General features: G+C 49.4%; 1 protein-coding gene across 4 annotated transcripts in view; it reads left to right on the top strand.

Annotated features, from left to right (window-relative positions):
- Window positions 1-1,047: 1,047 nt before the first annotated feature.
- The window catches only part of SHMT1 (serine hydroxymethyltransferase 1), a 27,372-nt gene continuing 2,725 nt past the window's right edge, over window positions 1,048-25,694 (top strand). Inside the window, exons 1-9 of one of the 4 annotated variants that reach the window (XM_014789458.2) lie at window positions 1,049-1,190; window positions 7,630-7,744; window positions 9,085-9,230; window positions 16,126-16,241; window positions 16,631-16,791; window positions 20,192-20,273; window positions 20,775-20,987; window positions 22,404-22,520; window positions 23,854-23,976. In XM_014789458.2, coding sequence (XP_014644944.1) covers window positions 7,649-7,744; window positions 9,085-9,230; window positions 16,126-16,241; window positions 16,631-16,791; window positions 20,192-20,273; window positions 20,775-20,987; window positions 22,404-22,520; window positions 23,854-23,976 — 1,054 coding nt within the window. In that variant the 5' untranslated portion in view covers window positions 1,049-1,190; window positions 7,630-7,648. Of the gene's footprint in view, window positions 1,195-7,629; window positions 7,745-9,084; window positions 9,231-16,125; window positions 16,242-16,630; window positions 16,792-20,191; window positions 20,274-20,774; window positions 20,988-22,403; window positions 22,521-23,853; window positions 23,977-25,694 lie in introns of all 4 variants that reach the window. The other 3 variants (XM_087440310.1, XM_087440311.1, XM_087440312.1) reach the window with 3 other exon arrangements.

The following is a 25,694-nucleotide window of genomic DNA, read 5'->3' as shown; positions in this document are numbered from 1 at the left end:
ACATGGTAAGGAAGACTTTATTTGAGGAGGGACTATTTCGATAGGTATAGGGACCACTGTGATGGAATCTTGCAGTGGGGGAGAGAGATTGGGTTCAGCTCTGAACACAGCATGGGCAAGTGGGGTTTTATAGCCAAGAGCAGAGTGGGAATCAGCGGATGGAACATTACTAAGAGGAAACATCAGGGGTGAGAGGGATTCTAGCTAACAGACCAGGCCAGAGTGATCACACATCACCAGGATGGTGGAGGATGAGGAATCCAATCAGATATGGAGGGTGGGGGGTTCTGGTTAAACTGACTTAACAGGATTCTTGCTAAAATTGGACAATGCAGAGACAAACACGAGAAGTCCAAAAGTCAGGCTTAGTTGAAAAAGAGTTCAGGGGAGCCTGGGTAGAGTTCAATCAATAGCAGAATCTTTGTCAGTGCTTTCCCCTATATCGTGCAGCCCCTCGGTTTTTATTATTCTTAACAATGTCTGATATTTATTGAGCCCTCATTATGTGTCAGGCACAATGTTAGGTGTTTTAGATATGCTATTAATCCTCCCGACAGCCCAGCCAGGCAGATACATTGATCTCCAATTCAAAGACGAGAAATGCGAAACTCAAAAAGGGAAGTGACTGGTCTAGGATTCCGTATGTACAGACTGTCGGAGTTCGAGCCCACGTTTGTCCTATTTAAAGGACCACTGTGCTCAAGTTGAAGTAGGACATTGGGAAAGTCAACCACAAGCAACAAAAATTCACCCTTAATTCCCCCGCCTACCCGAGTTATCTGGGGCATGCCCTCCGCTCTTTCCGGAAATCCCCGCCCCTCTGACCTGTAGCCAGCGGCACAGCCCCAACCGCCACCAGGCCTAGGCGAACAGCTGCACGACGCGGCTTGTCCCGGGCTTGGGGGTGGGGGGTGCAGCCCCGCCCACCGCCCCGCTGCAGCCAATAGCGCCGGCGCTCTGGGGGGGCGGCGCTCTGCCTGGCTGCGCACTCTGATTGGGCGCCTCAGGGCCGGGCGGGGCCCGGGGCGGTGCGAAAAGCGCCGCGCGCCAAGCTCGGGGTTCTAGACTCGCGCGGCGGGTCACGTGGCGAGCTCGCGGCCGGGAGCAGGTCAGTTGACCCCGGACTCTGTCGCGCGGGCAGCAGCGTGAAGCCTCGGTGTCGTGGGGCAGGTGTACGAGACCCCGTTCCGGTAGGTACGCGGCTTCAGGTGCCAGGGCCCCGGCGTCCCCGGCGCTCGCGGGGCGTCTTGGTGTTCGCGCCTTCCGGCCGCGCTTCCCCCGCTGCGAAGCCGGAAATGTGAGGAGCGCTTGTTAGCCCCTGGGGTGAGGGCTCGGACGGCCGAGCCAGAGCGCCCGGGCCCTGGTCACAGACTGGTGCTGGCCCCGGGCTGGGACACAGATACGAAGGCTTGCTGCTGATACAGGTAGCCGCGCTCTACTGAGCACCTCTCTCGTTGAGCTTGTAAATTTAAGTGCAGCCCTTCATCTCGCTACAGTATCCTCACAACAGAGCTGCAAGTCCGGCGCTATCACGTAGCCCACCTTACAGATGAGGAGGGTGAGGCTAGAAGAGAAGAGCCGACTTAGGCGCCACCCTGCAGCTAGCAAAATGGCTGCAGCGTGTGCCCTCAACCACTGCATGTCTGGTCCGCCCGCCGTTGTGCGACCGGATCCCTGCGGGGCAAGGTCTGCGCCCGTTCTCTGCAATCTGTCACCCCTTCTTCTAGGAAACAAACGTTGCACAGCAGAGTTCTTGGCCCGGTGCCCTGTGCTTCAGGTCCTGGAAGTTAAGCGACCCTTGGTCAGCTGAGACCAGCACAGACATCTGCCATCTATCAGGCAGTTGGCCGACCGGAAACACCAGTTTAGGTTCTTATGGAGTCATATTTTTAATTTCTTACTTGAGGGAACATGCAGCAGAGGTGGGTAATTGTGCTTTTATCTAGTGCACTGTCGTGGAAAAGGGCTTTGGAACTAGAAGTAAACTAGAGTTCAGATGCTGACTCATTATTATATGACCTGAGACCGCTCATTGAATCTCAGTTTCCTCTTCTTAGAGATCACAAAATCTGTGTATGAGACAGACAGATGGCATTCAACAGGGTAGTTCCCTCAGCAGACTCCTGGCTGGTTCCACTTATGTGACAAAGGCCCAGGGAAGATTTGGAGGCATAGGGAGGCTGGTGACCTGGGCAAGTGATTTCACTTATTAGGTCTGTTTCCCTGGGGTTGAGGTGAGGATCATGGCACACATGAGTGACATTTCCCCAACAGAAATATGTAACACTGTAATGACAGTAACAGCTGTAGTGAGCTGTGTCCCCCTGCGGTGCCCAGCAGGGGTTACTGAGTGGCAATGAAGATGGCCCTAAGATCCCAAGGTTTCTTTAACAACGGTAGTAGCTGATAATTTTGGAGTAGTACTTACTCTGTGCCTGGCACTGTTCCGAGCACTCTATCTGATACCTCATTTAATTCTCAGAACCAGCTTCAGAACTGTCATCATCCCTGTGCTATACTGAGGGGACCAAGACACAGAGGTGTCGGTGACTGGGTTACACGTTAGGAGGTGGAGAGTGGGATTTGAACCCAGCAGCCTGGCTCTGTGGTGAGCTTCAGCGCCGTTTCCTTGGAGGTGGCCTTCGCTGTTGGGAAGTGGGAGAAGCGAGGCGTCCAGCTTGTGAGATGTCCACGTGCTCTTTTACGTAAAGACCCTTGATCTTCTCTAGTTGGGTTTCTCTAGTTGTTAGTTTCAGATTTCACAGATGGATTGAGAAATAGCCCGAAACCAAAGTTTCTAGAAAACAGTTTGAAACTTCTAAAATATGTACTGTTACGGTGAAAATCTGTTTTCCCGTCCCTGCTCGTACCCTTGGGCCTTTGAATCTCATCTCCCCTGTCTCTGCTTTGTTCCCCAGGCTTCAGCCACATGGGCCTGATTTCTGACCCTTGACAATTCAAACTTCTTCCCGCGTTAGGGCCTTTGCACTTAGTGTTTGCTCCCTGTTACCCCAGATCTCATATGCTTGGCTCCTTTCCGCTGTCAGCTCTTGGCTCAGGCACCTTCCAGGCCCCAAAAGCCCCCGCACATTCGTTGTTCTTGTAGCAGTCACTACTGCCTGAAATGACCTTGTGTATTTCTTGTCTCCTTGTTTATATCTGTTTCTCATGAGAGCAGGGCCTCTGTCTTGGCGGCCCTGGTAGTCTTAGTTCCTAGTTCAGTGCCTGGGACATAGGAGTTGCTCAATAGATATTTGTTCAAGAAATGGGTGAGTTTGTTGTGGGCTAATAGTAGTGGAGTAGAGCTCTTAAATATCAAAAGCTTATTTTGAATTAAACATAGAATTACTAGATGATCCAGTGATTCCACTTCTGGGTATATTCCCAAAAGAAGTGAAAACAGGAACTTGATATTTGTACACCCACGTTCATAGCAGCATTATTAACAATAGCCAAAAGGTAGAAGCAAACCAAGTGTCCATTGACAGATGAATGAATAAACAATGCGGTGTGTGCATACAATGGAATATTATTCAGCCTTAAAAAGGAAGGAAATTCTGACAGATGCTACAATGTGGATGAACTTTGAAGACATCTTGTTAAGTGAAATAAGCCAAACACAAAAGGACAAATACCTGAAATAGTCAAATTCACGGACACAGAAAGTAGAATAGTTGCTACCATGGGCTGGGGGGAGAAGGGAATGGAGAGTTGTTTAATGGGGACAGAGTATCAGTTTGGGAAGATGAAAAATTCTGGCGATGGATGGTGGTAATGGTTGCACAACTGAATTGTGCACTTAAAAGTGGTTAAAATGGTAAATTTTATGTAATGTATATTTTATCACAGTTCAAAAAAATGTGAGAGAGAAGTTCAAGGTATATTGTTTTTCAGCCAACCTTCAGACCTCAAGAAAAGATACTAAGTATGTCTTCCCTAAAGATAGGATTAGCTAAAAATGATAATCTTCCCTCTGCATCATAAAAATTACAGTCTCAGGCGGGCCGGCCCAGTGGCATAGTGGTTGAGTTCTCGTGCTCCGCTTTGGCAGCCCGGGGTTGGCAGGTTCGTATCCCGGGCAGAGACCTATGCACTGCTTATCAAGCCAAGTGGTGGCAGGCGTCCTACATATAAAGTAGAGGAAGATGGGCACAGATGTTAGCCCAGGGCCAATCTTCCTCAGCAGAAAGAGGAGGAGTGGCAACAGATGTTAGCTCAGGGCTAATCTTCCTCACCAAAAAAAAAAAGAGTTACAGTCTCAGGATCTTTGTCTTTCTTACTGTAGTTCAGAATGCCCCAGGATATAAAAGATTTAATTGACTTAGTAGATATACAAGATTATATCTATAATAGATTACTTGATTTAATTGAAACAAGGCAAAGACTCTTGAGCTCTACGTGTTTTTTTGTGTGTGTGTGTGAGGAGATCAGCCCTGTGCTAACAACTGCCAATCCTCCTGTTTTTTTGCTGAGGAAGACTGGCCCTGGGCTAACATCCATGCCCATGTTCCTCCACTTTATATGGGACGCCACCACAGCATGGCTTGCCAAGCAGTGCGTCGGTGCACGCCCGGGATCTGAACCAACGAACCCCGGGCCACCGCAGCAGAGCGCGTGCACTTAACTGCTTGCGCCACCGGGCCAGCCCCTTGAGCTCTTTGTTTGAATAAAGAATTCAGACTTTTTCATGGTTAAAAAAATGTGTAATTTGGACTCAAGTTGGGATTTAATAAGGGTATGGATTAAGTACTCCATTTGGAGGATGACTTGATCCTAAATCGTAATAGGATACAGGGTAGAAAACTCCTCCAGGTGGGTGGGCGGTGACAGCAGGATGGCACTGCAGGCCTGAGGAGGGGTGAGAGGTAACTGACTCAGAAGTAGCATGTTGGACAAGAAGAAGGTGTGCAGCGAGGGTGAAGGGCAGCAGGTTGTTAGGCTGACATGAAGTGGGGGAGACCCCGATGAAGGTGGAGGCTGTCTTCCCTGAGCAGAGTGGAACTGAATGCCTTTCACGGAGTGACTGCAGAGCTGACTGTCCTTGGAGGAGGAGGGTCCCAAATGGACTTGACTGACTTGGTGGTTGAGAAATATCTTCAGTGTGTTGCTTGCCACCGTTGAGCCCTTTTTAACCTTGAGTAGCTAATATTTAATAGACCCTTTTCTCCAGGATTCTAGGACCAGGGGGCCTATTTTGGCTCCTGTGCTTTTTTTGTGGGTTTACCACATGCCAAGCGCACGCGTGGGGCCCATGCAGAGGTCGTTGGGTTGCACTGGCCATTCTCCAGTGCAGAGGTCAGCGCGGAGAAGCGTAGGCACAGCGCCCAAACCATGTACACGTCTCTCTCTCCCCCTCTGACGGGAATGTGGACATGTGGACACACTGGGGGCTGCCGCCTTCAGCGAGGTGGTACCGCTGTTGCCGCAGAGGTGTCCATTGCATTTGAGTCCAAGTGCTTCTACTGTGGCTTTGCATTTTGCATCCATGGCTGTGTTTCTAATCATGCTGTGCTCGTATTAAAATAATGGCTGCTTTGAAAATTCCTACTTAGGAATTTCCTGGTTAAAGATTATTGATAGTTTCTTTTTAGTAGCTCTGCCAGAGATTAAGGAGGATCACCGTGATTTGGGACTCAGGCTATTTTGTTTAATGGGTGTATTTGTCTAGCAAATTATACTGTGTGTGTACTTGTATAGGAAAAACTACACTCTTCCTGCTGTGTGTCTCCTTTACTCTCACACTACTACCACACTTGCAACAATTCTGATACCAGATGTGGGGGTTTTCCACACATCAGCAATTCTGTGACACCAGCTGGGTGTCCTACAATTCAGTTTGATTCTGACACTAACCTGAGTTAGTGCAGACCCCACAGGCTAAGGGCTCAGTCCTACAAGACTGCCCCCACTTTGGATGCCAATCACAAGTAGTAGGTCCCCAGGTCCCCACAACTTCTGTCCAACCTGGCTACAAATCTGAGGTTCCCATGACCCCCCTCCTTTGATTCGATCATTTGCTAGAACAGCTCACAGAACTCAGGGAAACGTGTTTACCAATTTATTATGTAATAAAGGATATCACAAAGAGTCCAGATGAACAGCCAGGTGAAGAGGTATATAGGGCAAGGTCTGGAAGGGTCCTGAGCACGGAGCATCTGTCCCCATGGAGTTGGGGTGCATCACCCTTCTGGTACGTAGATGTGTTCACTAACCTGGAAGCTCTCCAAACCTCATACTTTTAGGATTTTTATGGAGGCTTCATCACATGGCATGATCTACCATTAGCTCCATTTCCAGCTCCTCTCCCCTCCCTAGAGAATGGGGGATGGGGCTGGAAATTCCAGGCCTCTAATCATGGCTTGGTCTTTCTGGTGACCAGCCCCTAACCGGGAGCCACCTAGAATCACTACATTAGAGCAAAAGATGCTCCGAGGACTCTTATCACTTAGGAAATCACAACGGTTTTAGGAGCAGAGACCGTATTATTTCACAGTGCTCTTGGGAAGTGAGCACTCCCCTCGTGATTGGCTCTTTCTCAGTCTAGATGGCATCGCCTCCAATAGGCCCCAACCCAGGTGTCCAGTGAGCCCTGCCCACCCAGCACCTGGGGCTCATCCTCCGTGGCGCTCTCCTTGTGTTATCCCGCTGCGTTTAGGCACCTGTTTTGTTTTCTGCTGTCTTCCCCGCAAGGGAAACCCCACGAAGGCAGGGCTCCCGTCTGTTTTGTTCACGGTGTGTTCCCAGTACTGACGCTGGCTGGACGGGGAAGGTTCTCAATAAATAGTTGTCAAAAAGATAACCTTCACATGAAAACTTACAAAATTAATGGAAAAGTACTGAACTGTTGATTAAGGGACATTAGTTCCTGTAAATATTTAAACTTTCACACTAGTGGAAATTCCACTGATCACGAATTCTCATTCTTTGTAGAAACATGCGTTAAGGCACATACATTTTCCAGGCAGCTGTATTTTAATGGGATGTAGTTTTCTGATGAGAAATATAGACGTGCAGATCTGACCTGTCATTCTCACAGGAGGGTCTGTGTCCAGGCGAGGGGTGCTTACACTCAGCTCCTGCGGGAACTCGGGGGTACTTGGAGCATGTGTTGTGGAGTTGGAGTCTAATCTTCGTGGCCGGCTTGCTGTGCAGCCCTGCGCTAAGACACTTGACTTTTCTGAGCCTCATTTTCACTACTTGAAAAATGGAAAAATACTTACATCAGCAGTTCATTTGTTCAGTCATTTGGCAAATATTACTTCAGGTATGGCGTGCTGGGTGCTGTGGGAGAATTAAAAAAAAAGTAACACTCAGTCCTTTGCCTTCAGAGGAGTCAGTTCAGTTGGGAGGATAAGCCATAACCAGGTAAGGTTTAGTGGAGAGAGGCGGTGCCGGGTCGGGCCTCGGAGGGAGGAAGGGCAGTTCTCATTACGAGGGAGATAACAAGCTGACAGCCACAGTTCATAAACGAGCCAGAAGGTCCACACCATGGTATGGCAATAGAATGTCTTCCTGTTTACCAAGCAGCTCTGAGGGAAGGGCTGAAAAAGCGTGTCAGCACTTTAGCAACTTGGGAGAACTAACAGGAGCTTTGACTAAATTTAATGTTGAAAGTTTTTCCATTTTTAGGCAACTTTGAACCAGTGCAATGGCGACTCCAGTCAACGGGGCCCATGAGGATGCTGACCTGTGGTCCTCACATGAGAAAATGCTGGTGCAGCCCCTGAAAGACAGCGACGTTGAGGTGAGGCTTTGGGGTTTTCACGGACGTTCTTACCTCAGAGGCTCTTGTTTGCATCTCTGGTTTTAGTCATAAATGGACTTTATTCGGGACAGCCTTGCACTTAGTATAAGAGTGTCGGATTTAGAGGCAGTGGCTGACAAAGGGGCTAAAAGCCCTTTGAAATATTTCTGAGTTTCTACAGAGTGCAGAGCAATGTGCTGGGTGCTCTGGAGAAAGCGGGGCAGTGGGCAGGGGTCATTGAGGTTTGACCCTTTCCTTACAGTTCAGAGGAGCTTATCTAGACAGCGAGAAGCATCTTTTATTTATGTATTTTTGTGTGTGTAGGGAACATTGGCCCTGAGCTAACGTCCATGCCCATCTCCCTCTATTTTGTACACGGGACGCCGCCACAGCATGGCTTGATAGGCGGTGCGTAGCTCCACACCTGGGATCCGAACCCGTGAACCCCGGGCTGCAGAAGCAGAGCCGGTAAACTTAACCACTACGCCACTGGGCCGGCCCTTGTGTATGTATTTTTATAACAGTTTTGTATATGAGATATTATTCATTTACCATACAAGTCACCCATTTAAAGTATACAATTCAGTGGTTATTTTTTATTTTTTTATTATTTCTTGCCCGAGATAACATGCGATGCTAATCCTCCTCTTTTGGCCGAGGAAGATTGGCCCTGGGCTAACATCCGTGCCCATCTTCCTCTACTTTATATGGGACACTGCCACAGCATGGCTTGACAAGTGGTGCGTCAGTGCCCGCCCAGGACCCGAACCTACGAACCCTTGGGCTGCTACAGCAGAGCGCACGCACTTAACCATTATGCCACCTGGCTGGCCCCAAATTCAGTGGTTTTTAGTATATTCACAATCAATTCTAGAATATTTTCATCTCCTCGAAAAGAAACCTCGAACCCAGTCACCCCTAGGCCCCACCAAACTCCCCAACCCTGGGCAACCACTAGTCTACTTTCTGTCTCTGGATTTACCTAAGCATCTTTTAAGGAAGAGGAGCAAGGAATAAGGTTCAGGGAAGGAGAAAGTTGGTAAAATGTAGGGATGAAAATTAACAAGATGGTGTAGAATTAAAAATTAGATGGGATATTTATTTTAAAGATCATTTTCTCTTCAATCATTTTGTTTTCTTAATTCATTGTCTTCTATTAATTCCTTCCCAGCTGCTAAAATCTTTGAGGAAGAGTTTGATTATTTGGGTTATGGTCAGCTTCTGAGGGCAAAATATGAATCTATAATAGTGGCTCTTCTCTTTATTAGGTTATTGCTTTGATCACAGCAAAATGTTAAACCAAATGTCCAAATGTTTAGCATCTATTTTCTTCTCATCAGGTTTACAACATCATTAAGAAGGAGAGTAACCGGCAGAGGGTCGGATTGGAGCTGATCGCCTCAGAGAATTTCGCCAGCCGAGCAGTTTTGGAGGCCCTAGGGTCTTGCTTAAACAACAAGTACTCTGAGGGGTATCCAGGCCAGAGGTACGTGATGTCGTCAAAGGCCTGCTTCTGACAGTGTGACGTGAGTTACTGAATCAGTATAGAACCCAAGCAATTTGGAAATTTCAGAAAACAACAAAGTTTTCAACTGTGGTGATTTCCTTTCCACTCCTGCTCTCTGACATAATTCAAAAGAGGTCAGGGTCACTTTAACGGTCCCTTGGGGGGCTTTCTAGAATAACAGGCCAGTCTATAAGGAGTATGGAGCTGCTGGACTGTTGTCAAGCCTCTAGAAAAGGGTCAGTACTCTGAGTGATGCCATGGAAGGTTCTCTTGCCATGTGGGTAATGGAATCTGTATCAGGAGTGACCTGAAAGTGAAAACTGAATCTGTCGTGCTGGAAACCATTTCTGCATTATAAATGTTGGATTTACATATGCAGTGATTTTGGTCAGCTCTTTCACCCTGAGAACCACGAGAAGTATACTCGTTTTTTACAGTCATCATAATCAGGCAAAGATGATGATTACAGGATTTAACATGGTTTTTGCAAATGTGTACCTTTGTATCCCAAAGGACACGGAAAAAGAAAGGTCCCCCTTGGAGCTGAAGTGGCATTCTATCCTGAGGCACCCCTGAAGCTCTCTGTACAAGGACTGAGACCCAAGTTGAGGGCCCTGTCTTTCTCCTGCTGTGAATAACTAATTCTTGCACTGTGCCTTGAAGAGTTCACTGGGTGTTTTCACAACTGATACCTCACGGCAGCCCCGTAGGGCAAGCGGTGCTGTGTTCCACATTTTAAAGATGGGGAAGCTGAGACCAAAATTCAGGGACTTCTCAAGTGTGCACACAGGTAGCGGAGCTAGGACTCGAATCCAGATGTTTTCACACTGTGGTAGGATAAAAAATAAATATCAGGGGGCTGGCCCAGTGGCGTAGTGGTTAATTTCTCGCACTCTGTTTCAGCGGCCCAGGGTTCGCAGGTTCGGATCCTGGGTGCAGAGCTACACACTGCTTATCAAGCCATGCTGTGGCAGGTGTCCCACATATAAAGTAGAGGAAGATGGGCACGGATGTCAGCCCAGGGCCAATCTTCCTCAGCAAAAAGAGGAGGATTGGCAACAGATGTTAGCTCAGGACTACTCTTCCTCACACACACAAAATAATAATCAATAGGTAAATAAATATCTGGACTTTGTCCCTGGTTCCTGGCACTTGGAATTCCATGGTGATAGGAGTGTCTTCTGTTATTCATAATGAGCCCTTTTTGACCACACTGAGTTTATGCTAATATGTGACTCAGAGTGGGGCCCCTAGATGGAGGCTGGTCACAGAAAGATCAAACACGTGGTTCGAGGGTTAGAACTTTGAGTCCCTACTCCTGACCTCCAGGGAGCGGTGGGGAGGCTGGAGTAGGTGCTTGTACAACTTGAGGTGCTGGAGGGTAGCATGCCCCCCATGCCTTGCTCTGTGCATCTCTTCCATTTGTCTGTTCCTGAGTTGAATCCTTTATAATAGACCAGTAGTCATAAGTAAAGCTTTTTCCTGAGCCCTGTGAGTTGTTCTGGTGAATTAGCAAACCTGAGGGGTGGTTGTTGGGACCCCCGAATTTTTAGCCAAGTTGGACAGAAGTGGGGGTAGCCTGGGGACCTGGGACTTGTGGCTGGCATCTGAAGTGGGGCCAGGCTTGTGGAACTGCACCCTTAACCTGTGGGGTCTGAGCCAGCTCAGGTGGTTAGTGTCAGAATTGAATGGAACTGTTGGACACCCAGTTGGTGTCCGAGACTGGTTGTTGGTGTTGGAAAAACCGCACGCGCTCCAAATCCCAGGCTGGCCCGGAAGGTTCAGCATTTCTAGGTGCTCTTGTAGAGAATACTGTGATGGCTCCTGGGCTTTTTGTCCCCACGCAGTGAGCACAGGGGTTCCTGTGTCTGTGGAGAGCGGAGACAGGTGGATTCTGGCCCCCATGAGGTGTTCAGAGTTTTGCTGTGTTTACTGCTGTGGTTTGAGGGCACCCCTTAATCACTGGTAGCATTTCTCCTCGTGAGTTTTGTTCCAAATGAGAATGGACACAAACGAAGAGTATTAGTATTAGGTGAGGTTGGTTTGCAGAGCAGGCCACAGTCAGGCTTCTGAATCCTTGCACAGAACTGAGCTCGCCCACAGGTGGAGGCAGCGGCAGGGCTGCGCTGACGGTCACCGAGTGCTTGGCTGATCCTCATCAGCACTCAGCTCTCATTTCTTCACACTTTAACGTTTCTGAAATTGGGATGAATCTGACTGATGGCAAGTCATAATATAATTGAAAATGCTTTTTTCTTTCTCGGTGATTAATAAGATAATGGTCGTCTTGAAATTGAGGGTGTCTTAAACTGAGGAAACACAGCAGTGCTGTGTGCTAGGCGTTGGGCTGAGTGCGATCACAGGCCCCCCCATTTTTCTGTATTCTACAGCCTGACTGCAGAGGCAGCCCTCTCAGCCCCCTTTTAAGATAAGGAATTAGGCTCAGGCTGGCGCAGGAGGCGCTCCAAGTCACACGGCTGGTGAAGAGCAGAACTGGATTCTGACCGGGCCCTGTCTGCACAGCACACACTTTCTGCAGGCCCCTGCTGCCGCTTGTCTGTTTGAGCCAAGGCAGGCAGGGGCTCGGGGCCTCACCAGGACTGTGAATTGCTGTACCGTGTTTGCTCCCCTGGAAAACGGTTAATTGCTAAGGCCCCTGTAGCCCTGACATCCCTGACGGTCCCAGGCATGGGGCTGCTCTCCTTCAGGCTTGGGGACACCACGCCCTTCTTTGGTCACAGAGCAGAGAATATGAGGCTGGAAGGGACCTTCCAGGTTATTCAGTGAAGCCCCTTTCCGTTTCAAGACTCATTCTATGATTTTTTCATTATTTAGCTGAACCAAATAAGACTAATATATATTATAAAAACTTAAATCGAAGATAATTAAATCATTTATTCATTTTAGAGGACTCTTTTAAAAGGTGATTATTACCCATTTTCATGATATTTTCTTAATAAGGTCAGTTTTTTTGTGTGTGTGTGAGGAAGACTGGCCCTGAGCTAACATCCATGCTAATCCTCCTCTTTTTGCTGAGGAAGACCAGCCCTGAGCTAACATCTATTGCCAATCCTCCTCCTTTTTTTCCGTTTTTCTCCCCAAGGCCCCAGTAGATAGTTGTATGTCATAGCTGCACATCCTCCATAGCTGCTGTATGTGGGACGCGGCCTCAGCATGGCCGGAGAAGTGGTGCAGCGGTGCGTGCCCAGGATCCGAACCCGGGCATCCGGTAGCGGAGTGTGCACACCCAACCGCTAAGCCACGGGGCCGGCCCCATTAATAAGGTCAGTTTATCTTTTGGAACATTAGTGATCAAAGTAAACATTTGAAAACAGCATTGTTTTCAAAATCTAGCATTGATGACTTTGCTTGGTACAAATCTAAAAACAAAGTTCTGGTTTTTAATTTTTTTATAACAGTTTTATTGAGATGTAATGTACACGCCATACAGTTCACCCAAGTAAAGTATACAATTGAATGGAAACGCCCTGTGGTATCACAGAGAGATATTTGGTCTTTGTCCCGTTCCTTACACAGCTTCCAAGTCCCCTTGAATGTCTTTTGTTGTTCGTAATAAGGCCTTTCGAGACCAAACCTGAGTTTATGTGAAGGCAATGACTCTTGGTGGGCCTCTAGATAGCTTTAGGATGGGGGCTGGTGGCCAGAAAGACCAACACATTGGAGGCTGGAGACTGAGTTCATCACCAATGGCCAATGATTTCATCAGTCACACCTCATAATGAAACGTCCACAACACCTCTGAACAGGGAGGTTTGGAGAGCTTCCCGGTGGGTGGACACATTGGGGTGCTGGGAGGGCGTGACTCCTGGAGAGGGCGTGGAGGCTCCGAGCCTTCCCCACACCTTGCCCTGTGCATCTCTTCCATTTGGCTGCTCCTGAGTTGCATCCTTTATAATAAATGAATAATAGTAAGGAAAGTGCTTGTCTGAGTTCTGTGTCATTCTAATGAGTTATCGAACCTGAGGGGTGTCATGGGAATCCCCAAGTTTGTCAGACAGAAGTGTGGGTAACTTGGGGACCCAATACTTGTGACTGGCCTCTGAAGTGAGAGCATCCTGTAGGACTAAGTCCTTAACCTGTGGGGTCTGTGATAACTCCAGGTAGTTAGGTCGGAATTGACTGGAATTGTAGGACCCCAGTTGGTGTGAGAATTGGTTGATGTGAAAAAAAAACCTACACATTTGGCATCAGAAGTGGTGTGAGTAAAAACTTCTCATTCCTCCTCTTTTCTTTATTGTGGTAAAATATGCATAACATAAAATTTACCATTTTTAAGTGTACAGTTCAGTGGCATTAAGTACATTCACATTGTTGTGCAGCCATCACCATCATCCATCTCTAGAACTTTTTCCTCTTGCAGAAACAAAGCTCTGTACTCATGACACAATAGCTCCCGGCCAAGAAACACATGGAAAGATGCTCAACATCTCTAGTCATCAGGGAAATACAAATCAAAACCACGATGAGGGCCGGCCCCGTGGCTTAGCGGTTAAGTGCGTGCGCTCCACTGCTGGCGGCCCGGGTTCAGATCCCGGGTGCGCACCGATGCACTGCTTCTCCGGCCGTGCTGAGGCCATGTCCCACATACAGCAACTAGAAGGATGTGCAGCTATGACATACAACTATCTACTGGGGCTTTGGGGGGGAAATAAATAAATAAATAAAATGTTTAAAAAAAAAACCACGATGAGATAGCACCTCACACCCATTAGGATGGCTACTATTGAAAAAACAGAAAATAGCAAATGTTGGCAAGGATGTGGAAAAATTGGAGCCCTTGGGTATTGCTGGTAGGAATGTAAATGGTGCAACCACTGTGGAAAACAATATGAGGGTTCCTCAAAAAATTAAATAGAATTACCACATGATCCAGCTATCCTACTTCTGGGTATATATCCAATAGAATTCAAAGCAGGGTGTTGAGATATTTACACACCCATGCTTATTGCAACATTATTCACAATAGCCAAGAGGTGGGAGCAACCCAGGTGTCCATTGATGAATGAATGGATAAGGAAAATGTGGTCTATCCATCCACTAGAATGTCCTTCAGTCTTAGAGAAGAAGGAAATCTTGTCACATGCTACAACAAGGATCAAGCTTAAGGACATTATGCTGAATGAAATAAGCCAGTCACAAAAAGACAAATACTGTGTGATTCCACTTATGTGAGGTATGCAAAGTAGTCAAATTCATAGAAACAGAAAGTAGAGTGATGGTTACTGGGGGCTGGGGGAGGGAGAAGTGGAGAGTTGTTTGGTGAGTGTAGAGTTTCAGTTTTACAAGAGGAAAAAGTTCTAGAGATCTGTTGCACAACAATGTGAATATAGTTAACCAAACGCTACTAAACTGTATGCTTAAAAATGGCTAAGATGGTAAGTTTTATGTTATATGTTTGTTTGTGGGGTTTTTTTTGGTGAGGAAGATCGGCCCTGAGCTAACATCCATTGCCAATCTTCCTCTTTTTGCTGAGGAAGATTAGCCCTGAGCTAACATACATGCCCATCTTCCTCTATTTTGTATATGGGATGCCGCCACAGCATGGCTTGATGACCAGTGCGTAGGTCTGTGCCCAGGATCCGAACCTGCGAACCCTAGGCCGCCAAAGTGGAGCATGCGAACTTAACCACTACGCCACCAGGCCAGCCCCAGTGTTATATGTTTTTTACTCTAATAAAAAATGTATATATGTTTCACTTAAAAATTTTAAAGCTATTTGTGACCACAAGGCCTAAGTATTAAAAATTTCTTCTTAGCCAGCCCTGATGGCCTAGTGGTTAAAGTTCAACACACTCTACTTTGGCAGCCCAGGTTTGGTTCCCGGGCGTAGAACCACACCACTTGTCTGTCACTAGCCATGCTGTGCTGGTGACTCATATAGAAGAACTAGTAGGACTTACAACTAGAATATAGAACTATGTACTGGGGCTTTGGGGAGGAAAAAAAAAGAGAGAGAGAAAGATTGGCAACAGGTGTTAGCTCAGAGCGACTGTTTCCCAAAAAAAAAAATTTCTTCTGGAGTGAGTGATTATGATTATTAATGGTATACAGATAATCAAAAACCTAAATACATGATAGATTTTTATATGTAATTGTCAAATGAAAATAAAATTTTATTAGAAATGCACAAAAACGCCAGTAAGTCCCCACCCCAGGCCCTGGCAACCACCATTCTGCTTTCTGTCTCTATGAATTTGACGACTCTTGGTACCTTATATAGGGGAGTCAGACTGTAGTAACTGCTTATTTCACTTAGCAGAATGATAATGCCCTCACGGTTCATTCACATAGCATGTGTCGGAATTTTATTTCTTTTTTTTTTTTTTTTTTTAATTTTTTTTGTTTATTTTTTTGTGTGTGTGAGGAAGATCAGCTCTGAGCTAACATCCATGCCAATCCTCCTCTTTTTGCTGAGGAAGACTGGCCCTGGGCTAATATCCGTGCCCATCTTCCTCTACTTTATATGGGACGCCGCCACAGCATGGCTTGACAAGCGGTGTGTCGGCGCACGCCCGGGATCCAAACCTGCGACCGACCCCTCTGGCCGCCAAAGCGGAGCGCGCGCACTTAACCACTGCGCCACCGGGCCGGCCCCTTTATTTCTTCTTAAAGCTGGAAACCGCCCGCTCTTTGCAGATGAGGAGATGCTTGCTCAAGTCACAGCTGGCTCAGTCTCCTGACCCTCAAGCCCAGAGGCACTGGTGGAACATGAGCTGTGTTGGGCTCAGAATGCAGGTCCTAACCAGTTCTCCGCTCGTGTTCTTCTGTCCCACCCCAGGCTTTGGCCTCTGCACTGAGCACACAGGTTCGGGGCCAGAGGGGGCCCAAGTCTCCTGCTTTCCCCCCACCACAGGTATTACGGCGGGACTGAGTTTATCGATGAGCTGGAGCTCCTCTGTCAGAAGCGAGCGCTGCAGCTCTATGATCTGGACCCCCAGTGCTGGGGGGTCAACGTTCAGCCCTACTCAGGTAATTGCCACGTCCAGACAGGCCTGAGCAGCCCCCGGCCTGCCTGGTCTCCCAGGGCTGATGTTCACAGGAGGGGTTCTAAGGAGGACTGCCCATAAACGAAAGTGAAAAACAAGCTAAGCCCCTCCTGGTCTTTGCGTCTTTCTCCGTTGCCCTTGGCTCCCGGCTGTACTTGTGCTTCCCAGGCCATGTCCTGTCGCTGAACGTCCCCCTCCACCTACAATCAAAGGCACTGTTGAAGGGGAACCTCCAAGGGGCTTGGGGAATGCATAATGGCAGCCAGGCCTGTTCTGGCCATTGCTGGTTGATGGCCTGGTGGCCAAGCTCCAGGCACTTCTTGATGCCACCTCGGCAGAAGTAATCCTGCCTCCTCTGGTCTGCCCTTCCAGGCTCCCCTGCAAACTTCGCAGTATACACCGCCCTGGTGGAACCCCATGGGCGCATCATGGGCCTGGACCTGCCCGATGGGGGCCACCTGACCCATGGGTTCATGACAGACAAGAAGAAAATCTCTGCTACATCCATCTTTTTTGAATCTATGCCCTATAAGGTAGGAGTGCATCTCTCTTCATAGCTCGGTGGTCTGTTTCCTCACACAGCCTCCAGCATTTGGCTGTGCCTGTAGGAAGAAGTAGTTTTGTTCACTTGGCACTACAGAAGCCCCCATCTCTCACCGTTTGTCATTTCCCTGCCCTGGGGACTCCTCAAGCATTCAGGGCTCACTGGGGGCAGCTGGGACAGAGAGCAAGGGGCTGAGCCAAGGCACAGGGAGACGGGTGCGGGGGTGACCACCGAGGAGGTTTTGGCTGCAGCAGGGTTGCTGGCTGCTGCAACTAGGGGCAATGACAGCTAGGGTGACAGCTCCCAGCCACCAGGTCAGCTACAGCCGGGCCCCTAGTGACAGCCCTGCTTGGAACCCCTGCAGGCCAGCAGCTGCAGCCCTGGGTCTAGCACTTATGCCAGCAGCCCCATCAACACAGCCCTCCACAGCCCAGAGCCAGCCCCTGCAGCTGGGAGGCTGGAGCCAGGGCTGTGTGCCCACCCCCTGCCTATGGTATGGCTATTATGGGAACAACCTGCCCCTGTACCCCTGCCACCTTCCCGCACAGACTTGTCCTCAGCCAGCTACAGCCAGTACAAGCCATATGCCCAGTGTGGGACCGGCATGTATTTATGTGAAGGCCTTTGTCATAAACAATTTGTTCAAAAAATGCATGTAAGATTCATGGGCTCATGCGAGGCATAGTGACTATCTGTAAAGATGATTCGAGTGATGCGTAGAAAAGAGGTAACTTGCATACTTGTTTATGGTGCACATGACCCTTCCTCATGTCCAGGAAGCATCCCCTTGTGGTGTTGATTGTCAGACGGGCTGTTCCTGGTTAGTTTCATGTGTCCCACCATGAGCAAAGGTAGCAGTGCATCATTACGCTTGGCAGGATATCAGACACATAATTTTATTCATTTAAGAAAATCAAGCCGGTGTTCTATCTTGGCATCTGTGGTCTTTGTTGCATACCCTCGATTGCTCATTGTTTATTAGCCTCTGTCTCAGTTCTAGTAATTGCACATGTGCTTTTTGTGTACAGGTGACGGTTCACTTCTTTTCATGAAAAGCCTAGGTGTTTCCAGTCACAGGTGTCCGCATTGGCCAATGCTGCCCTTGAAGAGGGATTTTGAAACGTGACAACAGTAACAATGCTCTGTCTTTGCATGTAGAACACAAAAGCCAATTTCTACAGTTTCTTTCACTATGGAAAGAATGGTGGCAGAGAGTAATCACTGACTTGTTTTTGGACCTTAGATGAGGCCTTGGGCAGCCTCATGTCCTCTGTTACTGAAGAGTCTCTTCTGGGCATTAGCAGGCTCAGGGCTGACCCCAGTCCTGGGCAGCCGCTCCTGTCAGGCTGCAGCCCAGTGGGTGCAGTGGGGGATGTGGAGCAGTGGGGCCTGTGACCCTGGGCAGCAGGAGGCACAGCTCACCTGCTGGAGGGGCACCGGCCTTGGTGGGCAAGGAGGAGGACACTGGCCTCATTGGCCTCCAGCAGTAGCCGCAGGGCTCTTCCTCTGCCCACCAGGTTGCCTCCCTGCCCCGCCCTTCCCTGGGCCCCTGCCCCCACCATGGGACTGGCTTTCACCCTCCAGGCAACACCCCCGAGGGCCAGGCATTTCATCTCTCTGGAGAAACAGCAACACAAACCTTCTGTCGCCTCCCCCCCTCCTCTGTGACTAACGCTCCCCCATCCCCGCTGGTCGAAGCAGCTGAGGGGGCTCCCTTGCTGGCTGCTGCCCCCGCACTGCTCTGGCCCCTCTGCAGTTTGTTACAAATGCCTGTGAATTTTTCCGGGAGTTGGTTTATTGTTGAATTTCCAAGATTAAAATAAAAAAAGAAAAATCTTTTAAGAAGTCCCACAAGTTTAAAAAGCAAGATGTGAAAGGAGAGAATAGCAACAGATGTTTTTGGTAGTTGTCTTTTAAAAAATTTTTAGAATTATGTCCATTTTTTTCTTGTGGGTCAGCTGTTGATTTTTCATTAAGATAACAGTTTCTTTGTCCAGTTCCAGTGACTGAGAAAGAACGGCTCACACTCCTGAAACAAAACTCACAAAACCAAACCACAAATGGTCGTTCAGCCTGCTTTCCAGATGGTGTCTTGGCTTCTGTATCCTTACACACAAGCTTCGTGATTGTGTTGAATTCTAAGTGCTTTTTTTACTTGGAAGGGGAAACCACCAAACCTGAAACCCTCCCCTGCAGGGGGCAGGGGCTTCAGAGCCTGAAACTCCTCTCACCACCCCTTCCCAGAGGGCTCCTGTGCCCCACACCCCTACAGTTTTTCCTACAGTAAGCCCCCTTGATCATTTTTACTTCCCTTTGGCACTTACGCTTTAATACAACTTTAAGAAACTGAACTTACTAAGAAATGTGTTGTCAGAAAAGAAGAAAACGTTGTTTTCCATTTCACATGTAGATGGATCCACATCTATCTGGAATTGCTTTCTGTGTGAGGTGAGGCAGGTGTCCAGATAGGTCGTCTTCCGTGTGCATGTCCAGCTGGGCTGGTGTGTTGACTGGACAGCCCTCCTTTCCCTGCCACACCGCGGTCGTCACCCAGCCGTGACCGTCCATCAGGAGGGTTGTGCTGGGCTCTCCGTCCCGCCCATCAGATGGGCTCCTCTTCCACAAGCACACGCCGCCTTAGTTACTGTAGCTTCCTGAGTGTTTTCCAATTTCTCCCAATAGTGTTTTATGTAGAGGCCTCGTACGTCTTTCATTAGGTATTTTATGGTTTTTGACACTAATGATATCATTAAAATTTCATTTTCTGTTGTTGCTTATATATATGAATATAATTGGTTTTTGTTTTTCGACCTCGTATGCAGTGACCTTGCCAAATTCACTTACTAAGTCTAATAGCCTGCCTGTGGAGTCTTGGGTTTTCCAGGTGCACAGTCACGGTGTTGTGTGTCATGTCAGTTTACATCTTCTCATCCTCGTGCTTTTAATTTTTTTCTCTTGCCTCATGGTACTTGGACTGGAAGTGGTGCTGGCAGGCATCTGTCTCACTCCTGTAGGTGGCTGTCCTAGCACCTGCACTGTGTGCTGCACGGCTGTCATTCCTGTTTCGTTCTGCAGCGGCTTTTTGGTTCCTTCTTTTTGGTCGAGGGGTGGAGCCCCTGCCCCCGGCACCCCTCAGTGCATTCTGGGCCCATGAGGGATCCTGGCTGTGCACACCACTTGTGCAGGCCAAATACACTGGCACTCCGTCTCGCCCTCCAGCCCTGGTCCGGGACGTCCGTCCCACGTTCATGGCAGAGTGGCGCGAACAGCTTTTGGCAGGTGCAGGACGTCCTCTTACCCTTGACAGCTGGCAGGAGTTCAGGTGGGGGGCAGGCACTGCGTGGCTGGAGGAAGCGGCCCGAGCCTGCTGTCTCCGTGACGTTCCACAGGTACACCCAGACACTGGCTACATCAACTATGACCAGCTGGAGGAAAACGCCCGCCTCTTCCACCCGAAGCTGATTATCGCAGGTGATGAGCTGGGCGGAGAGCAACTGTTTTTGTCAGCAGATCCGTGCCTCATGCAAAAGGAAGATGTGAAGATGTACCCCACTGTCCTTCCTCACTGCCCGTTTCTGCCTTGGATAGCTAGGCTTCTTGGGTCCAAGTGTATTCTTTTCTTTTAGGGCAAATGTCCGTGTCTGTCACCATTAGTACTAGATGGAGTAAGATCCAAGGCTGTTCTCAGAGAATCATCTAGAAACGTTAATCCCTGACTAATTGGGGGTGGTAATAATAGTTGGGGGCTCTCAACCACCATGACATCGAAGAGGCAGAGATCGGAGTGGTTGCCTTCGGCACAAAGATGTTTTTCGAGGGCATTCTTATTTCTTTTCCCAGAGATTTTAGAGAGAGAAATCTCCAAGCTTTCAAACATGCATCCCCAGAGGCCACTTTGCAGATGTGCACTGCGACTACTCTCAGCTAGCTGTGGGCATCTCTGACCCCGTGGTGTCACCTTGGCCATCTTAGGAACCAGCTGCTACTCCCGAAACCTGGACTACGCTCGATTGCGGAAGATTGCAGACGACAATGGGGCGTATCTCATGGCCGACATGGCACACATCAGCGGGCTGGTGGCGGCTGGTGTGGTGCCCTCCCCCTTCGAACACTGCCACGTGGTGTCCACCACCACCCACAAAACTCTGCGGGGCTGCCGGGCCGGCATGATCTTCTACAGGAGAGGTGCGCTCCTGCGCGTGGGGTCTGCCTTTCTCCTTTGGGGCTTCACGTTTGGTTTAGGGAGCTGGGGAAGACTCTGACCTGGGAGCCCTTGAATATTTTAGGATCCTTTAAAGAGCTGCTTAGGAGGGGGCAACGATAGGCTTTATGGAAGGGATCTAGAAGGAGGCCCTGAACACAGCAGTCCGGGTCCCGGGAAAGGAAGAAGGGTATTGTGCCGGGCGCCAGTGTCCCTTGGCTCAACTGACCCTCCCCAGAGAGGCAGATGTTGGCGTGAAAGGAAGATGTGCGTGGCTGGTGGGGGCTACCAGAAGGCCTCACGGTGCAGCATTATTTTGGTGAACTTACTGTAGTCTAGCATGTATCTCCCAGAGAAAGACTCACAGTAATCAAACCATGAGACACTGATGTATAAACCATAGTACCAGTTTAGTCATTTTAGTGAGGGATGTCTTTCCAGTAATGGAATGTTTACAGTCCACATGTAGGTGCTCCCCTTATTTTGGGATTCCCATACCTGAGAAAGCCAGATTAGCGAGCAGATCATCATTCAGCCCGTGGTGAGACCCGATGCACTGACCTCGCATCAGCAGAGAAACCAGCCCTCTGGTGACTGGATTTCTCTTTACCTCCAAGGCGAGGTCTCCTCTCCCAGCCCCTGGCCAGGGCTGGACACACTCATGGGTGCTCAGTGCCCTGTTGCCTCCAAGCTCCTTAGAGGTCCTTCTTGAGTCGAGTTGAGGTTTCTGAGGCAGGCAGCCATTCCCAACTGCCTGGGAGATGTTTGTTTCTCCCACTGTCTGTTGGTGTGATTTGTTTGACCCAGCCAGCCAGATAGCCCTGCCATGCATGTGCTGTGTGATCTTGGATTAGTTGTACAGCCTCTCTGTGTCTTATTTCCTCACCTCCAGAGTAAGGATCATAATAATAGTACCTGTCTCTTTGGACTGCTGCTGTGAGAATTAAATGAATTTAGGTCAGGTGCTTAGAGCAGTTCTGGCTCACAAGAAGCTCTCTGTTAGACATTAGTAGTTACTATTCCTGATGATTAACTTTTTATCAGAAAGAAACCTTATTCCCTGTATCTAGCCAAATGAGTCTTTTCTCCAAGGTGGTCATCTTGGAAGGCTGCTCTCTTGAACACTTCTTTGAGGAAATGTGCCCAAGGCATGTTCTTTGTTACAGTCTCAGGGGAGGGAAATTCTTGTTTTTCCATTTCATCTGTGAAGGGGGGCTGCCCCTCTCGGGAAGCAAGCGCCCTCTCTGCTCTGCAGCATTTTGGACCTGGTCTCACCTCCAGGAGTAGCAGCCAGGCTTGTGCTTGGCGCCTCCAGAGCCCGTCTGGGTTTGAGTCCAAGCAGGGAGAAGACGGGGGACAGCCTATCCGACGTTCCCATTCTGAGATTTGTCTTCATCCAGGAGTGCGCAGTGTGGATCCCAAGACCGGCAAGGAGAGTCTGTACAACCTGGAGTCGCTCATCAACTCTGCCGTGTTTCCAGGCCTCCAGGGAGGTCCCCACAACCACGCCATTGCTGGTAAAACTTTCCCAAACCCACCCCAGAGCCCTCAGGTGGCCCTGCATCCAGAGTGGCCCCAGCAGCCTGGGGTTCTCTCCCTCTTGCTCCTCCTGTGAACCCTAATTCCCATCGCACCAGCCCACTAAAAGTGTGTGCCAGGCCTTCCATGCTGGGGTGAAACTAGAGGATGGCTCTGTCTGGTAGATGCTAACAAGGAAGAAAAGGGAAAAACAGTGGTGACTGGTATGGTAGGGACAAGAAGGACTGATGGCCATCCTCAGGCAGAACTGAGAGCCAGGCCAGGTTCCATGTGCAGCCCTCTCAAAGAAACAACGGGGAAGGCGTGTGACAATTAGAAGGCACAGCAAAGGGAGTGTATGAGTAGCAAGGACGAATGGCCTCTCCCCTGACATCCTGACCTCCTGTGTCTGACTCGCACGCTGTTGACCTTGGGGCCACACTGGTAGCTCCTGGGTCCTATTCTCTGATCACGCAGCAAGCTGTCATTGACTTGTTCCTTCTCTGTTTATGCAAGTGGTGTAGAAAGTATGTGATGATTTCAAAGTTATCCCACTATCTTTTTCAGAACAAAGCAATTGTTAGAGGAGCCCAGGACGGAGGTGTAATGTCTCCATCAAGAGAAGCACTAGCTTTTTCAAAGAGGGAGGTGGAGGAAGCAGTGAGTGGGAATTGTAGGCACCTGGGGAGGGGTGAGTGCCCACCGGGGTGTCTTCACGTCCCCCCTTTATACTACAAGCCCAGCACCGCAGTTTCTCCAACTCTTAGATGATCGGATCGCCCGGTCTCCAGCCACTCTGGGCCTTTTCCAGTCATTTCCACAAACATTGATTGGGCTTCTGTGCTGGACTCAGGCACATGTCTTCTGCATTCTCCGTTTTCTGTGCCCCTTTAACAGCCCTCGGGACTGAACACGAGGTACCAGATAAGTGGACGTGCAGGATAAAACAGGCCTGCTCCTCTCACCTGGACTCTGATCTGATCTGTATAATTTGGCAACAAAGCACCAGCTTTTGGGGCAGCTAAGTAATTGTTTTCACATATCGAGCTTAAAAAGGACTGTAAGATCCATCTTGCTTAAGTACAGCTTTCCTGTGGTAATCTTATTAGCACGAAACTTCCGTGCCTGGAGAAAGGTACCTCAAAAGCACTTCCTTAGAGAGAAGAGGTCTAGAGGTCTGGCTAGCCAGGTAACTGTAGGGTTAGAAATAGATGTCATTTTGGGGGGCAATGTAACCCACCCCCTTCGGTGACATTGAGAAGTGGGGAAGCCTGAGTGGAAACAAGGGTGTTTCTTTGACTCTCGGTCTGTCTTTTGATCCCTTCCTGCCAGGGGTGGCTGTGGCCCTGAAGCAAGCCCTGACTCCGGAATTCAGGCTCTACCAGCGCCAGGTGGTGGCCAACTGCAGGGCTCTGGCTGAGACCTTGATGGGGCTGGGCTACAAAGTCGTAACAGGTACCGACAGATCTGGCGGGCGGGACCCACTGACCCTGGGGAGGCGCCCCTGCTCCTTGTGGTTGCATTCAGACTTGCACCCTGGTTCGTCCAGTCAGGGTGTGGCTGTGGGGCGGTGGCCCTGGGCTCTTCCAGAGGAGTCGGCGTGCCCCTCGTGGCCTCCTCCTTCCTTACGCAATGCCAGCTGCCTTCTCGGCTGGACCCTAAATGATGGTAGCGTAGCTGCCGTTTGTCACCTGGCGTTTGAGACCACACCTCCTCAGAACAGCTTTCTGAAAGGAGTATCTGCGGCTCACCTGAGAGGTGAGGTACCAGCTGTTACACACCTGACGGGCGGCAGAGCCAGGACCTGAAGAGGGCAGGACCCAGGGCCTTCTCAACAGCACTGCCTCGCGCTGTCCCACAGGAGTGTCCCCACTCACCCCTGAGGGTCAGGGCACAACAGGCCCTCCTGCTGGGAGCTCAGGGGAATTTGTTATGTCCATGTTTGCTTTCATACAAAAGACAGTGGCACCGAGTGACAGAGTGAGATGGACTTTCCAGGGGTGCCGTCCGCCTGTCACTGCAGGCTTCCAGTTAGGATGGCATTTTTCTGGCAGACAGCGTGCTTTGTTGTCTGGAGAATGGGCAGCTTTATTCTTCTGCTTATAAGGCTGCCGTGTATGCTAGCAGTGGAGCGGTCCGGGTAGATGGGTCCTGGTATCCTGTAGACTTGGGTGCCCACTCCCTGCCCACTGCCCGTTACAGGGCTTACAGGCCCCGGTCTGAGGAGTGGGCTCCCCACTAAACCTTGTGTTCGTGAGTGGCAGAGCTGGGTAGGATCCCTCTTTCCTGTGCTACTTCCCTTCCTTTCTTCTTCATTCTCCACATCTTTCAGTAAGAAAGCCCCAGAAATCTCAGTGTGGACTGTGACCGTCAAGGTCCTTTAGGTCACTGTTTCTCAAACTTGGATGTGCACACGAATCTCCCGGGCACCCTGTAAAAATGCAGGTTCTGACTCCACAGGTCTGCGGTGGGGTCTGTGTTTCTTACCAGCTGCCCGGTGACGCTGGTCCAGGAACCAGCCTTGGCATTGCAAGGATTTAGGCCAAACTCCTCCCACTATAAGGCATCACATGGCAGCCCTGACAGCCTGGCACTGCTCGAAGCCTCCCCGTGAGTCTTCCCCACCTCACTGAGCTCCTGCGCCTGCCCTTACCCCTCATTCACTCTGCTCTGAGGACACGATGCGGACAGCTGATGCAGGTCATGTGACCACAAGAGCAGCCTGCATTTGTGGACACCTGCTTTGAGCCTGGTGCTGGCCAAGCACTATATACAGTACCTTTTTTTTAAAGCTCCTGACAGCCTTGTGAATTATTGGTCTTATTTTACAAGTAGGCATCTGAGGTTCCAAAATGTTGAGCTGCCTGACTAAAGCCACTTGGCTAGTAAGTGGATGGCTGTCACCTAGGTTGCCTGAATCTTTGAAGTCGTTGCTGTTACCAAAGTCAATGACCTGGGATTAGCGAGAGTTCAAAGTGGAAAGATCCAGGTGCTTGGACTCCTGGGTGGCCTTGGGCCAGTTCCAGAAAGTTCTTATAGCTTTGATATCCTCACCTGTACTACTTTGGTAATACTGTCACCCTCGCAGGATTAGGGATAAAATATACGACAGAGTAGCAGTGTCTGGTGCCTAAAATGTGCTCAGTGAATGTAGGGTTACCCACCATTACCAT

Source organism: Ceratotherium simum, chromosome 16 (assembly GCF_057802395.1).
Source record: "Ceratotherium simum simum isolate JZ-2026a chromosome 16, ASM5780239v1, whole genome shotgun sequence".
In the NCBI taxonomy this organism is placed as follows: domain Eukaryota; kingdom Metazoa; phylum Chordata; class Mammalia; order Perissodactyla; family Rhinocerotidae; genus Ceratotherium; species Ceratotherium simum.
This window is presented reverse-complemented; position numbering and strand designations above follow the sequence as displayed.